This window comes from Dama dama, chromosome 17 (genome assembly GCF_033118175.1).
Source record: "Dama dama isolate Ldn47 chromosome 17, ASM3311817v1, whole genome shotgun sequence".
In the NCBI taxonomy this organism is placed as follows: Eukaryota; Metazoa; Chordata; class Mammalia; order Artiodactyla; family Cervidae; genus Dama; species Dama dama.
The window spans coordinates 70208142-70223222 of record NC_083697.1 but is presented as its reverse complement, the minus strand read 5'-3'; the positions used below and the strand labels follow the sequence as shown (position 1 = coordinate 70223222).

Genomic DNA, 15081 nt, shown 5'->3' with positions numbered 1-15081 from the left:
AGACCATGGGAGGGTTATAGACTATTTGAGAAAACTGGCTCAAACGCGCAGTGAAATGGAGAGCCATTGTGGGTTTCTGAGACAAGGGGTGGCATGATCGGACCTAGGTTTTAAGTTAATTACTCTGCAGGAAAGAAACCACAGGGGGAGTTAAGGGTAGAAGCAGTAGGAAGTTAGGAGGCTATTGGTGTAATTCAGATAATGGAGACTTAGAGCTTTTTAGTAACAGAAGGGTGGGGGAAAACAGTAAAATTTTGAAAACTGACAGAAGCAGTTGAGACCCAAAAGCCTAATAATACACAGTGTAGTGCAAATTTGGGAGGGACTCTATTTGAGTCTCCAGAGATCAGCTTTGGGATGGAGAACAGATGGTTTCTTGACTAAGGAAGAAAGCTACTAAATCAGAGGGGTAAAGGTGAATCTTTGCCTGATAGAAATGAGAGGTTTGCCACTGAACCCCCAAGGTGTCTATAGCCCAAAGACAGAATAATGGCAGTGTCCAAATCAGAGAAAGGCATGTAACTAATACATGAATCTAGGTTTTGAAGGTCAACTTCGGTGAAAGGAAAAGGAAACAATATACAATTGATTACTGTCTGGGTGTCCTCTTTATTCTTATTCACCCTGTTCTATCCTAGAAGGATGACCAGCAGGAGTCAAATGTGGAACCAGCCTCCATGGTGGCTTAGTGAGCTTGGCTTCTTGGTATTCCTTCTTCTCCTGGAAAATTAATCTGTAGGGCTTAGTTCAACATGCTTCCAAGCTTTCTGGCTTCTGGTTGCTAAATGGCCTGCTAAAGCCTCAATTCCTATGACATCTGGGAGACAACATCTTGCAAAGTTGGAATGATGTTCTATAGGATAGAGTAAATGTCTTAAACCAGCAGCAAATGTGGTGATGTCTTCATAAAGCTAGGATGCATGAGTCTGGCAACTGAGGGAGAAGAGATAGGAGTGGCCCCTCTTACCAACAATTAACCCACTGGAATATTGTTATTTTCTTTCCCCATGACTTTTGGGTTTGGTGAGCTTGGAGATACCAGTGCCCAAGAGAAAAATCATTTTCTTAGGGAATATTGGGAGCTAAGACTGCCCTCTGACCATTGTGGGATTCTTCGTATTGGTGAGTTGATGGGCACAGAAAGGACTCAACGTATCCAAGATGAGTATCCCAATTTCCAGGAAGAAACTGGGTTCATTCTTTACAATGAGGACAAAGAGGACTTGTAAACTCAGGGGACATACTAGGTTCATTTCTTTCCTTTTTGGTGGTGAAGTAAAAAAGAATAGCTTTATTGCTTTGCCAGGCAAGGGGATTAGATTGCAGTGGGCCAATGCCCTCAAAACTGTCTCGCCCCTGGAGGCAGTAATGAGTTTTATAGAAATGGTCCAAGGAGCAGGGCGTGCTCAGCTCGTGGACGCGCTTTTGATTGGCTCGTGGTGAGTCAGCATCATCAACTTCTGGTTCCAACAGGTCTGGGGATCATGGCTTGTGGGTGGCATGAGGTTAATTCCTTCCATATGGTGGGGGTTTCAGTATCTGGTTTTAGGACCTAATGAAGCTCAGTCATAATGTCTCATTACAGAAAGAATTCAGTGAAAGACAAAATAATAGGTAAGAGGTAGATTTATTTAGAGAGAATAAGAGGTGAATTTATTTAGAGAGAAATACACTCCACAGAGTGTGGGCCACTTCAAGAGACAACAGTAGCCACTAGCTTCATTTCTTAATATTCAAAATAGTACTGGTCAGTAGAAAATTGTAATAACCCCATTAAGACCAACAGAGGACCCAGATCCTACAGGAATGAACATTTGGACAATTCCAGCAGATGAAAACTCCTTCTACCAAAGTGTAAGCAAAGACAAGAGGGTCCAAGGAATGGAAGGTGACAGAGGGCATCTATGATCAGCTTAGGACTCAGGATAGCTATAAAGGTGGGAATTGGAGTACCTGTATCCTATGTTACTCTTGTTTTCACCTTGTTTCTTTCTCTATCTGATGTAAGAATCCTAATGGTGGTTAAGGTAATAGGTTTTAGGTGGGCATGTGATCAAATTGACATCACCTGGTGATAATATGGTAGCTGATGCGGCCCCATTGTATCCTGTGTTCTGGGGGCACAGAGTGGATGCTGAGGGGTAGATTGTACTGTCTTCTGCTTGTATCCTTCCCTCTTCTATGTTCTGGGAGAGAAACTTTACTTTAAAGAAAATATCTAATTTAATCTTTTCAACAACACTGTAATGATAACAGATCTTGATTGCCCTCTTAGGACATACCTGGCATTGTTCTAGGTGTTGTGTATGAGCTCATTCAGTTAATCCTCACAGTAGCCTTACATGGTAAGTATCCTATTATTCCCATTTTACAGATGAGGAAACCTAAGCACAAAAAGTTAAGTAGCTTGCCCAAACCCACAAAGGTGGAGGTTAATCTCTGCCCCTTAAGGCTTCTCATAGGGGATAGGTATGATTTTCTTGTTTTTACAGATAGGAAAACAATGACTTAGAGAAGTAAAGGGACTTATTCCAGATGTAGTCAGCACCCCACCCACCTCCAGCTAGAATTCATATGCAGCCCTTTCTAACCTCAAAGCTAATGTACTCTGCTTTCTCAATAATACTTCATTTTCAGGGGCCAGTATGAGAAAGAGCTGCTGTGAAATGTAGGTTCTATGAACATAAAACAGCTTTTGATAAATTCAGAATTTATTTATGATTTGAAAATAGGCAAATAATCTAACAAATAAAGATTAAGCTTGACAAAAGAAGTGTAAGAATGACCCAGATTTACTAAGTAGTTAGTGCTTTCTTTAAATATTCAGTTTGTTTGAACCTAATCCATAGAAAGTTTCAGATCCAAAAAGGTAAGTGTATTTTAATACACAAAATATAAAAATAGAATAAACATGCTAAATTATATTATTATATATTACATAATATTATAAATACATTTAGTATATTTATATTACTTTATATAAATATATTTTAAAATACATTTGAAGAAATGTGATGGACCTAATTTAAAATCCCTACTAGCAGATTCCCTAGGAGAACGTTGTTTTCGGAATCATATTCTTTTGTACATTCGTCAGCCAACATCAGCCCTGATCAAAGTAAAGTAGAATACAGCGGTCATTTATCATTCACTAAGGAAATGTGTGAAACCAGACCCAGAGACAAGAGCCTGAGAAAGGAAACCACAGTGGCCAGGGTACCAGTAACTTATTTTCAAGTTAGTGACAATCTTTCCTCTTCTACTAGTGAAGAAGGGCATGGTAAAGGTTTGCATGTGCTTTATTAATAGGATACTTTCTATCACCCATGCCCTCAAGGATTTCCTCCCTTGGAATAGTGCCAGCAGCCTCCTCTTTCCAATATCATGGGCTCCTGGCTTTCTAACAGCTGAAGATGATCTGCTTTACAGATAACACCATCATCCAGTCGATTTTCTGCTGCTGCTGTTGCGGTTCCTTGCAGAAGCGGTGAGTCCGAGGGCAACTTCTCGGGTGGAATCTCCACGTCTCTTTGAATCTGCTGTTCTTCTGCCTGGGAAACTCCTCCCATTTTCTCCCTGTTGAATGGCCATTCATTTAAAGCTAGCGATAGGTCACGTGTCAGGTCCATGGTCCTTTCTCGATCCTCTTGGACTTAGTTGCTCCTTCCATTGTGTTCCCTGAGCATGCAGCCTGGTTCTCTATTTAATATTTGTTTCACACATGCTATTCATGTGTCTGTGTCTCACTCTGTAATTTTTACCTTTTAAGGGCAAGAATCCTGCCTTCTTTGAGGTTCTCCCTGAAACTACCAATGTGTTTTATACTTTGGTGCCCAGTAAATGATATATAAAGATAAAAATCCAGGGTGCCATGATAATAGTAACAGCCACTGTTTAATGGGAGTCCTATATGTCAGACTGTCCTAAGAAGTTTACGTTTTCTAGCTCAAGTAACTCTCAAAACCACCCTTTTTATTTGTTTGTTTTTATAATCCCCATTATACAGATGAAGAAATGGAGGCCTAGGGAGGTTACATTGCCCAAGGCCACACTATAAAAATGGTAGATCTGGGATCCAAACTCATGTTCTTAATCACTACACCATGTCTACTTTTTAACAATAGATACTTTCAAATGAGGTAATGCATGTGAAATGTTCAACACTGTGCCTGACGCAGAGTAAGGTCTTCATTATCGTGATTGTAATTGTATGCCCTTAATATTCGCCAGACTCTGTTGCCCACGTGACATGTATTTTTCTCAATTTTATTATTCATAACAACTCTATATGCTCTTAGTGTCTCTAGTCCTAGATTTAAAAAAGTAAAATAAAGTTCTGACAGGTCCCAGAGTACCTTGCCCACGGAAATGGAGTTAGGAAGTCTTCTAAATAAAAAATCGGAAGGAGACTTTACTACTAGCTTGTTTATAGTGGATTTATAGCTAAGAGTAAAATAATCCTTTGTAACGTGATTATTTTTCAATGTCAGACAAGTGAGGACACAAATAAGCCTTAACAAAGATGAAGAACTTTCAGAAAAATACACACAGCGTCGCCCATCATGGTTCCGTGAATTGCCAAGTAAGAAGCAAGTGAGTATCATTTTGATGGGGAAGACGGCGGGTAGAGGAAGGTGCCATTTTTAGGGTCTGTGCTTCGTGAGGTACCGTTTGCTACCCTGCCCAGACCTAATGTCATGCTTGGCACATAATAAGTTCTCAATAAACTTTTAGTGAATCAATAGCCTAGAAGACAGGGAAAGAAAAAAAGACCAGCCTATTCTGCAATATTTTGGCAGAATTTGAAACTGGGGGAAAAATGCCTTCTGGCTATCACCATTTTGAGGCCGGGATTAATTTTCAGTTCAGTGTTAGAAAATAAGTTTTCTTGAGAAGTTGATAAGCCCAAACACAAGCTTACAGCATATTAAAGGGAAAAGCTTCTTTTTTTTTTCTCCTTTTTCCAAAGGAGAAAAATCCTTAAAGTGAAATTATTAAGGAGGAAATAAATTTTTTAAGAATTATGACATGAAAAATATTCAGTGCCATGCTGGCAAGAGAATTTGTGATCTTGAGAATTTACAAAATGATGAGTGTGTTGCTGGATCTGAAAATTATTTTGTAGTTAGTCATTTCCTACGTTTATACCACCCAGGCTTCTGCTTTACTGCAGCAAGCTGGGAGAAACAAGGTGGCAGGCAGATACTCTCTACCCCTATTCTTTTTTAGCTTAGATCACTTAAACAACAGTACCACGACTCACTCCTTAGTTTTTTACAGTCCAACAGGGGCCATGGGCAACCATCAAAACGCAAGCCACTGCCTCCCCTCCCACCATCTGAGGTTTCTGAAGAGAAGATCCACGTTAAGGCACTGTACAATTTCCTACCCAGAGAGCCCTATGATTTAGCCTTAAAGAAAGCAGAGGAATATTTTATCTTGGAGAAGTATGATCCTCACTGGTGGAAGGCAAGAGACCGCTTGGGGTAAGACTGGTGGTTTGTCTTTACCAAATCGTTCCTCTTTCAGTCCCTAAAAACTTCCTAAGTGTGAAGTGGATTCTGTTTAGTTTATTAGAGAAATAGACTCTATTTATTTTTTCAAGGTTTATAACTCTCCCTTGTAAATGAAACAGAAGCTGTTCCCACACCTCTCCATCTGTATGAATGGGCATTTCAGGCAGAATGTTATTTCAGGCAGACTCTCCAAACTAGATACATGTGTCTTTATATCCTTATGTAGCCACACACTGCTGTGTGTTTTTGGGCAAATTACTTAGCCTCTCTGTTTCCCTTCCTTCCTTCCTTTCTCCCTCCCTCCTTCCCTTCCTTCCTCCCCTTTCCCTTCCTTTCTTTCTTCTCAGGTATAATTGACATAGAACATTATATTAGTTGCAGGTGTACAATGTAATGATCTGCTCTTTGTATTGATTGTGAAATAATCACTACAAGTCTAGTTAACATTTGGCAGCATACATAGTCACAATTTCTTTTTCCTTGTGATGGGAACTTTTATGATTTACTGTCTTAGCAACTTTCAGACATGCAATATGGTTCTCTTTTTCACTTTTAATGCTTTTTAACTTTTTTAAATTATGAAAATAAGGTAACACATTACAGGAGACTTGGAAAATATAGAGCAAAGTTACATATAGTTCTATTATATATATTATAATTTTTTAAAAGTAGGTAAATTAAGATGTTTAGTTAGAGTTTCAATATAAAGCCCTCAAAAATTAATAGAATGAATATACAGAGAAGTAGAAGGATATAGTAGACCTGAAAAGCACTATGAATCAATTCAACATAATTTAAACTTATACAACTTTCACACAACAGTAGGATGCAAATTCTATTCAAGTTCCTATAGACAGTAAAAAGAACTAAAAAGCCTCTTGATGAAAGTGAAAGAGGAGAGTGAAAAAGTTGGCTTAAAACTCAACATTCAGAAATGAAGATCATGGCATCCAGTCCTATCACTCCATGGCCATTAGATGGGGAAACAATGGAAACAGTGAGAGACTTTATTTTGGGGGACTCCAAAATCACTGCAGATGGTGACTTCTGCCATGAAATTAAAAGACACTTGCTCCTTGGAAGAAAAGCTATGACCAACCTAGACAGCATATTAAAAAGCAGAGACATTACTTTGCCAACAAAGATCCATCTAGTCAAAGCTATGGTTTTTTCAGTAGTCATGTATGGATGTGAGAGTTGGACTCTAAAGAAAGCTGAGCGCTGAAGAATTGATGCTTTTCAACTGTGGTGGTGGAGAAGACTCTTGAGAATCCCTTGGACTGCAAGGAGATCCAGCCAGTCAATCCTAAAGGAAATCAGTCCTGAATATTCACTGGAAGGACTGATGCTGAAGCTGAAACTCCAATACTTTGGTCACCTGATTTGAAGAACTAACTGATTGGAAAAGACCCTGATGCTGGGAAAGATTGAAGGCAGGAGGAGAAGGGAACAACAGAGAGTGAGATGGTTGCATGGCATCACTGACTTGATGGACATGGGTTTGGGTGGACTCCAGGCATTGGTGATGGACAGGGAAGCCTGACGTGCTATAGTCCATGGGGTTGCAAAGAGTCAGACATGACTGAGCTACTGAACTGAACTGAATTGATAGACAATAAACTAGGAGATACTGGAACAGATTCAGGGACATAAGACCAGGTCCAGAAATTTCATTGTCTAAATGTATCGAAATCTTACAGAAGTCTGTTCTGTTATCACTGTGGAAGTAAAACATGCAATACAGTACTATTAACTTGTCACGTTTCTATACATCATATCCCCAAGCCTCATTTATTTTGCAACTGGAAGTTTACACCTTTTGATCCCCTTCACCCATTTTATCACTCTACAACCACCCTTGCTTCTGGCAGCCACTAGTCTATTCTTTGTACCTTGAGCTTGTTTTGTTTCAATTTTTCATTTTTTTTTAAAGATTTCACATGTAAGTGAGACCACATGGTTTTTGTCTTTATTTCACTTAGTATAGTGCTGTCAAGGTCCATCTGTGTTGTTGCAAATGACAAAAGTTTTCTTTTTGTGGGTGAATCATATTTCATATGTAGCACATTTTCTTTATCAATTCATCCATCAGTGGACACTTGGTTGTTTCCATATCTTGGCTATTATAAATAGTGTTACAGTGAACATGGGGGCGCGTGTACCTTTTTAAGTTAGTGTTTTCATTTTCTTCAGATAAATGCCCAGAGGTGGAATTGCTGGATCATATGATAGTTCTGTTTTTAATGAATATTATTTGTAAATAAGAATACTAGTTTCTACCATACAAGTTCTTATTCTAATTTATGCTTTGGTTTTTTGGCAATTTGAATTTTTTTTTCCTATTAAGCTCTAAGATAAAAGCAGAAACAGTGTATTACTCATTTTCATATTTCTACAATGGAAGTAAACATTGCAGTAGTTTCTGAATGAAATTAGGCAAAAAGGCCCTGGGATACAAAAAGACTTCTTTGTACCAGTTGCAATAGATTGTTAATTCTAGGCTGAAGTCCTGGGTAGAAAAGAATTCTGAGGGGTATGTCTACTTTCTGGGAGAGGATTCTGGCCTTGATTTCTGATCCTTGTCAAGATTTTGAGGTTATAAATACGTAAGCATTCGAAGTACATACAAACCTCTTTCTTTATGTTTTCCTATTGATTTGGCTCATTTACCAGTTCTTAATTAAGACTCAACATATGCTGGAGACTTTTCAGTGGGTAAAGAGGAATGATGTCCCAGTGAGCATGTAAGTTAGTAGGTTCAGGGCTGTATCACTAACTACCCTTGCAGGTGGTGTGTTGTCATGACTCAGACTTAAAGAGAAACAGCACCAATTTTTAACTTCAAAGTTAATAAGTGAAAACAGGTTTTTTAAAAAATAATATTCAAACATGATAAATAGTGCCCAAATTCTGTGTTGCCACACCGCCAAACCCAGACTCTTTCCCAGAAGTAAGCACCATTATTCATTTAGTGATTCATTTCAATGATCTTCCTGTCCAGATCACTGTCAATGCACTTTCTGGGATGTATTAAAAATATGGTATTGTCTGAAGATTTAATTTACTTAAATCTGACTATACTTTATGTGTTGCTCTGCAACTTGCTTGTATTCCTCAATAATATGTCTTAGAGATCTTTCATAATTTTAAATTTCAGATTTTGTTGGTGAAGTTATAGGAAAAGAGAAACTCCTCCCCCGCTGATAAGTGTGAAAATTGCTGCCCTTCGATAGCTGTATCTACTGAAAAGGTGCACTTAATCAGCAACACAGCATTTTCCCTGCTTTGTATCTGTCTTAGAGAAATACTCTTACTTGTACACAAGAAGGCATATTCAAGTATTTCTTTACAGCTTTGTTGTAATAGAGGCATGGCTAAACTAGAATATCTATTCTGTGGGATGCTCTGCAGCAATTAAAAAGAATTAAGTCAATATCTTTGCAATTGATATGTTTTTAATCTAGTTACTATGATCACGTTAAGTGTCTCTTTTTCTATTTGCAAAGATATCTCTGTCAGAAAACATCTTAAACTACTAATGTTAAACATCAGAAACTTATTATTTGTTGTGCAAAGATTTTAGTTGAATGTTGAAATGAAAAAACTTTTTTCTTCTTTCAACAATTTAGTCAAATGAATTTGATTTTCCTCTGCATCCTTGAGGTTTTTTAAAGGGGTCTTTGCCACAATAATACCACAGATGTGCCAAAATTTTGATTTTTGCTTTGTCTTTGTAGGAATGAAGGCTTAATTCCAAGCAACTATGTGACCGAAAACAAACCAACTAATTTAGAAATATATGAGTAAGTGTCCTCCAAAATATGTCCCGTGGTTAATCTATAAAAATCAGGTACATTTGGGTAACTTATCAGTATTCATACTGTTTTTGGCCTGAAAAGGGAAAAGAAAGTAATACATTTGGCAGCTTTAGCTTAAGAGATTTTTGATCTTAATAATGGCTGATTCAGAAACTTCTTTTTCTTAAAATTACTTTTTTTGTTGTTTTGTATGGCCAGTTAAAGAAAATTTTAACAGTGACTACAAGAAACCAAACACTCATCTTGCACCTGTTTTACTGCATGTCCTAAGTGGAAAAGTTATTATTTAAAAAATGGGGACTTAAAAAAGAATAAAAATGAAAAATGGGGACTTCCCTGGTGGTCCAGTGGTTAAAACTCTACACTTCCACTGCAGGAAGCATGGGTTTCATCCTTGGTTGGGGAACTAAGATCTTCTATGCGGTGCAACTTGACCAAAAATAAAAACAAAAAATAAAAAATGACATCAATTGTTCATTAATGAAGTTAGACTTAATATACAGACATATTACTATAGTTTGACTCATGTTTTGAAGTGTTTAGAAATCACTGAAGATGAGAAATAGGCTAATGCAGAAGAACTTTTGATATGTTCACTAGAGTTTTGCTTAGAAATGCATTCTTGTTACACTATATTAACGGATTTAGAAAATAGAAACATTAGCAATCACTATTTAACTGCTCAATCTGCAGATCAGAAACTAAGATTGAGGTATTAATGTATAGATAGAAAGTGACAGGGCTAGGAGTGGTCCTTGTTGTACAGTTACCAAGTCATGTCCGACTCTTCGGGAGCCCTGGGATTGCAGCTTGGCAGGCTTTCCTGTCCCTCACCATCTCCCGGACTTTGCCCAAGTTCATGTCCATTGAACGGGTGATGCCATCCAACCATCTCATCCTCTGTCACCCCCTTCTCCTCCTGCCTTCGATCTTTCCCAGCATCACAGTCTTTTCCAATGAATCAGCTGTTTGCATCAGGTGGCCAGAGTATTGGAACTTCAGCATTAGTCCTTCCAAAGAGTATTCAGGGTTCATTTCCTAGTCTTTTATAAATTTAGGTTTGCAGTTTGAGCACTTGAGTGCCCTCCCCCCACTTAGATACTGGTTTTGCAATGAGTATATGTTCCAGTAGGTTGTAATAGGTGATGTGAGTTGAGGCATTAGAACAGGTACTTCCCTGAGAACCAGGCAAATTGAAAGATAACTCAGCCTTGGACTGCCTTGCTGCTCATTGAAGCCCATCTGTAGGCCAGACTCAGCATGCCTGCCTGCTTGCCTGCCTGCCTGCCACGTTGCTTCAATCACGTCTGACTCTGTGCGACCTTGTGAACTTTAACCCGCCAAGCTCCTCTGTTCATGGGATTCTCCAGGCAAGAATACCTTAGTGGGTTGCCATGCCCTCCTCCAGGGAATCTTCCCAACCCAGGGATAGAACCTGCATCTATTACATCTCCTGCATCGGCAGGCAGGTTCTTTACCACTAGTGCCACCTGGGAAACTGCAGACTCAGCACATGTGTCACCGAAAACACCCATAACCTTACCAGAACTTTCTGCAGGCTGTCTCTGTTCTCCTTCTCAAGTCTCTGTCCTCAGCTCCATCACAGTGCCTCTTCTCTCTCCCTCTCCTGTGCTTAGCTTGTCATAACCCCATCTCTTGACCTGTGTCATTTAGCTCTGCCCTGAAATTCCCGTCTCCACTCAAAGTCCCCAGGTGGCTGACCCCACCTTCCTTAGCAAACAGCCCCACAACTCTCCACAGTTGCTCAAGCATGCCCCATGCATGGAGTTGGGGGTGGGGAGTGGGCAGGGGGTACTCACCACTAGCCCCAGCTGAAGCTGCTCGGCACAAACAGGTCTCTTTGAAGGCCAGGTCAGGGAAAATTTTGTTTGAAAATCTCCTGCTAAGAAAAACCAGAAAAATAAGATGGTTTTATCACCATATTCTAACTTCAGTTTGGATTTTCCTGGAGAGTAAAGGAGACCTGTGTGAAGGCACCTAACACAGTGCCTGGTGGTTAGAATGGACGCTCTGTGATCAGCAGGGCTACTTCTCTTCCTTCTGTTATGAATCGATGTGCTTGTTGCTTCCCCTGTTTAGACCAGGCTTAGCATCTGGCTTTAACAACTTGTTTATACTGCAGATACTGGATCACAAATTAAACCGCTCTGAAGTTAGATAATCATCTCATTTCCTTAGCCTGGATTTATGTTTCTGTAAGTCTTCTTTTATAATGACTCTAATTATGAAAAGACCAATTTTTAACTTTATTATGGTTTCAAGAAGATCATTAAAATATAGATCATCAATATAAATCACTAAAATTAATCAACCACTTACTATATGCCAAGCACCATTCTACTGACTGTAGTGAAATTACTGTCCCATATTGAAGTGCAGTAGTATGGGCTTAGAAATCAGAGAAATCTGGGTTCAAATCCTGGCATCACCCCTGACTAATGGTTCAGCTCTGAGCAAAGTGACCTAATGTTTTTAAACCTCTGAATCATCTGAACCCTGGGGATAATAATGCCTGTCTCATTTGATACATAGTAGCTCTTCAATACATTCTAGAAGTTATGATTATTTCCTTGAACTGTGAAACAAGAAAGACATTTACAGTTTTGTCCACCTTGCCTAGTATAACTGGTATACTACATTCAGAGTTACTTCAGTCCTCCACTTCATTTGTTTGATTTTTATCATTATGTTCTTAGGATAATATTAGATGTTAACTGTTGTAAGCAGTGGAAACACAATACAGAATACACAGAAGGAATCCTGGTTTTCATGGAACTTACAGCTTCACAAGGAAATAGACATTAAGCAACCCTGAATTCACAAATAGACACATCATTTTAAAATGTGGTGTTTTGAAGGAATAGTATGGGGCACAGGAAGGAAACAAGAGGGGAGGGAATATAATTTAAATGAGCATGTTGAGTGGGGAAGACCTTTCTGAGGACATCACTTGAAGCCTAAAGGAAAAAGAAGGGAGATAGGGGGCTGATGGAAGAAGGAATGCTGTCCACATGGGCTTCTGACATCTCTGGGGAACCTTTATACAGAGAAATGTTTATGGCTACTTTGGTTTGAAATTAATATCCAAATTATCAACATTACAATGAAAAAACTTTGTTTTCAGTAAGCCTTCAAGTTGAACTTTTAAATCTTGATATACTATTTATAAATCTAAGAAACAAGAACAATCACCTAAATTCATACTTAACATAAAAATGTCCTTAAACAATCCATCCTGTTTACAAACTCAGTTAATTAAGTTTCCTGAAACATTTAACTTGCATTAATAAACTGAATAAATTCAGTTTTCTTTATAAAGGACATACCCAACAGGCCAAATTTGCAATGGTAATAGCCCCTTGTAAGTCCTTACATGATCCTGGAAATGTAATAAATTAAACATAAATATTTAATTAAACGTAATGTGAATTGAGTTCTTTTAACCATTTTAAAAATGACTTATTCTCAAACTTCAAATACAAGTTGAAGTGTGACGTGAAAGTCACTCAGTCATGTCCAACTCTTTACAGTCCATGGAATTCTCTAGGCCAGAATACTGGAGTGGGTAGCCTTTCCCTTACTCTGGAGGATCTTCCCAACCCAGGTATCAAACCCAGATCTCAGGGAAGCCCAAGAAAACTGGAGTGGGTAGCCTATCCCTTTTTCATTAGATCTTCCCCACCCAGGAATTGAACTGGGGTCTCCTGTATTGCAGGCATATTCTTTACCAACTGAGCTATCAGGGACTTCCCTTGCGGCTCAGCTGGTAAACAAGATGAAGATTAGTTATAAATCTTAAAGCAAAGACAAAACCCTGATATGCCAGATTCTCTTAAATATATATAATATCTAATATATCTAATATTTTAAATAGCAGACATTGATTATCCTGAGCTATGGATATATAGTCTGATTTATCTCATTTTCTCTACACTAAATGCTTAATATTCTCAGGGTCAGAAAGTCACCAAGTGAAGCAAATTAACCTTCTCAGATCTAATAGGGTTTCCAGGTCTAAAACTCAAAGCCACAATACTGTTCTTTACGACTGGCACATGGGAGGCTTACACACATGTTCCATATGTGATGGTTGTACTCAACCACAGTTAGATGTAGTAGATTTTTTTAAATGTATTAATAAAATCCCCACCCCAGTCCTGTGTACTGGGGCTTCTACTGACATTCAATATTAGTTTTGTAATCAATGTTGTCTCAATAAAGAAGTTGCAGCCTTACCTATTTGAAAAACACAAAACAAAACAAAAAACTCTTCTACTTTTTATCATCTGATTTAAATAGTTGAAATTCTGAAATACCATGCCTCAACCTTCTCTAAATTACATTTATCCCTTTTCTGCCTTTTCCTTATCATTATCATAATACAGATGGAATTCTGCCTTATTTTAATTGATCTTAAATTCATCATATACTTCTATCTGGTTCTTTTGTTACTACTTTGAAGTCATCCTGAGAATGACTTCCACACGGATGGATTTTTAATTTATATTTAATCACAATTAATATAGTTTATTTATCACTATAATAAGTACAAAGCAACAGGATTAATAATAACATGATAGCAGGTAAAGAAACATTATTTAGAAAAAAATCAGTTTATGTTAGTTCCTCCCTTTTTGAGTGTCTTTATGCAGTCTTTTCACAACTTCAGTCTATTTCAGTGAGCTATAATCATTAGTCTCTTTTTAGCACCAATATTTCATAACTTAGCCAGTATGGGGGCCTCTTTAAACTGGTCCCCTGTGAATTTAACTCTGCCTCATTTATTTTGAAAGAACTTCTTTGTACAGCAAGAGGCTCAGACTCACCTTGAAATTCCCTCTTACCATGTGAATGTTCATTAGCAAGTATTGAATGATAGGCACAGTTTAAATTCACAGTTCCTCTTGTTCCTGTTAGCAATAAGTAGTTATAGGACTTTGACTAGAATCATCTATAATCATCCCTGTCCTCTCTGGTTCATCTTTTTAAAAGACCATTTTCAATTTGAGCACATTAATATTAATATTTTAAAAACCTGACCATGCTAGTTAGTGGCAGCTTTCTACTATAGAAGGTTAGGGGAAGTCCACAAGAGGAGATAGGTTCCATTGCCCCAGGCAGATATGAGTCTCATTCAGCCACCACTGGGCTCCCCCACTTGACTTAATGCCTGGTTATACACACACCCTTTCTTCCACTGTCCACAAAAATAGTATTTCTGGTAATATTGCATTAACTTCTTTTTAAAATCTTATTTTGAAGTGAAAGTATTTCCATTTTTCTTTTCCTCTCCATTGTTCTACAGTTGTTTCCTCTCTCTTTCCTGTACAACATTTGCTTACTGCTTAGGTGTTGTCACATCAAACCATGTTTGTTTATTTTAAATTTTTTTTAAATTTTTATTAAATATTTTTTATATGGACCATTTTTTTTTTCATTAAAAAAAAATCTTTACTGAATTTGTTACAGTATTGCTTTTGCTTTGTTTTTGGTCTTTTGGCCCTGAGATATATGAGATCTTAGCTCCTGGATCAAGGATCAAACCCACACACCCCTTGTATTGCAAGATGAAGTTTTAACCACTGAACTTCCAGGGAAGTCCCAAAACCGTATGTTTAAATTACAGTGTTCATTAATTATGATTACTGTGTGAACCTCTGATATTTTAAGGTCATTTAATGACATGTTTCATGCAGAGATAACAGGAAGGCTGGAGGCAAAAAAAG

At 38.0% G+C, this 15081-nt stretch overlaps 1 protein-coding gene across 1 annotated transcript in view; it reads left to right on the top strand.

Moving 5' to 3' along the window:
• The first annotated feature begins 3233 nt into the window (after positions 1-3233).
• The window catches only part of TXK (TXK tyrosine kinase), a 40000-nt gene continuing 28152 nt past the window's right edge, over positions 3234-15081 (top strand). The window contains exons 1-4 of the mRNA XM_061164702.1: positions 3234-3487; positions 4491-4593; positions 5281-5486; positions 9254-9319. Coding sequence (XP_061020685.1) covers positions 3414-3487; positions 4491-4593; positions 5281-5486; positions 9254-9319 — 449 coding nt within the window. The 5' untranslated portion in view covers positions 3234-3413. The remainder of the gene's footprint in view (positions 3488-4490; positions 4594-5280; positions 5487-9253; positions 9320-15081) is intronic.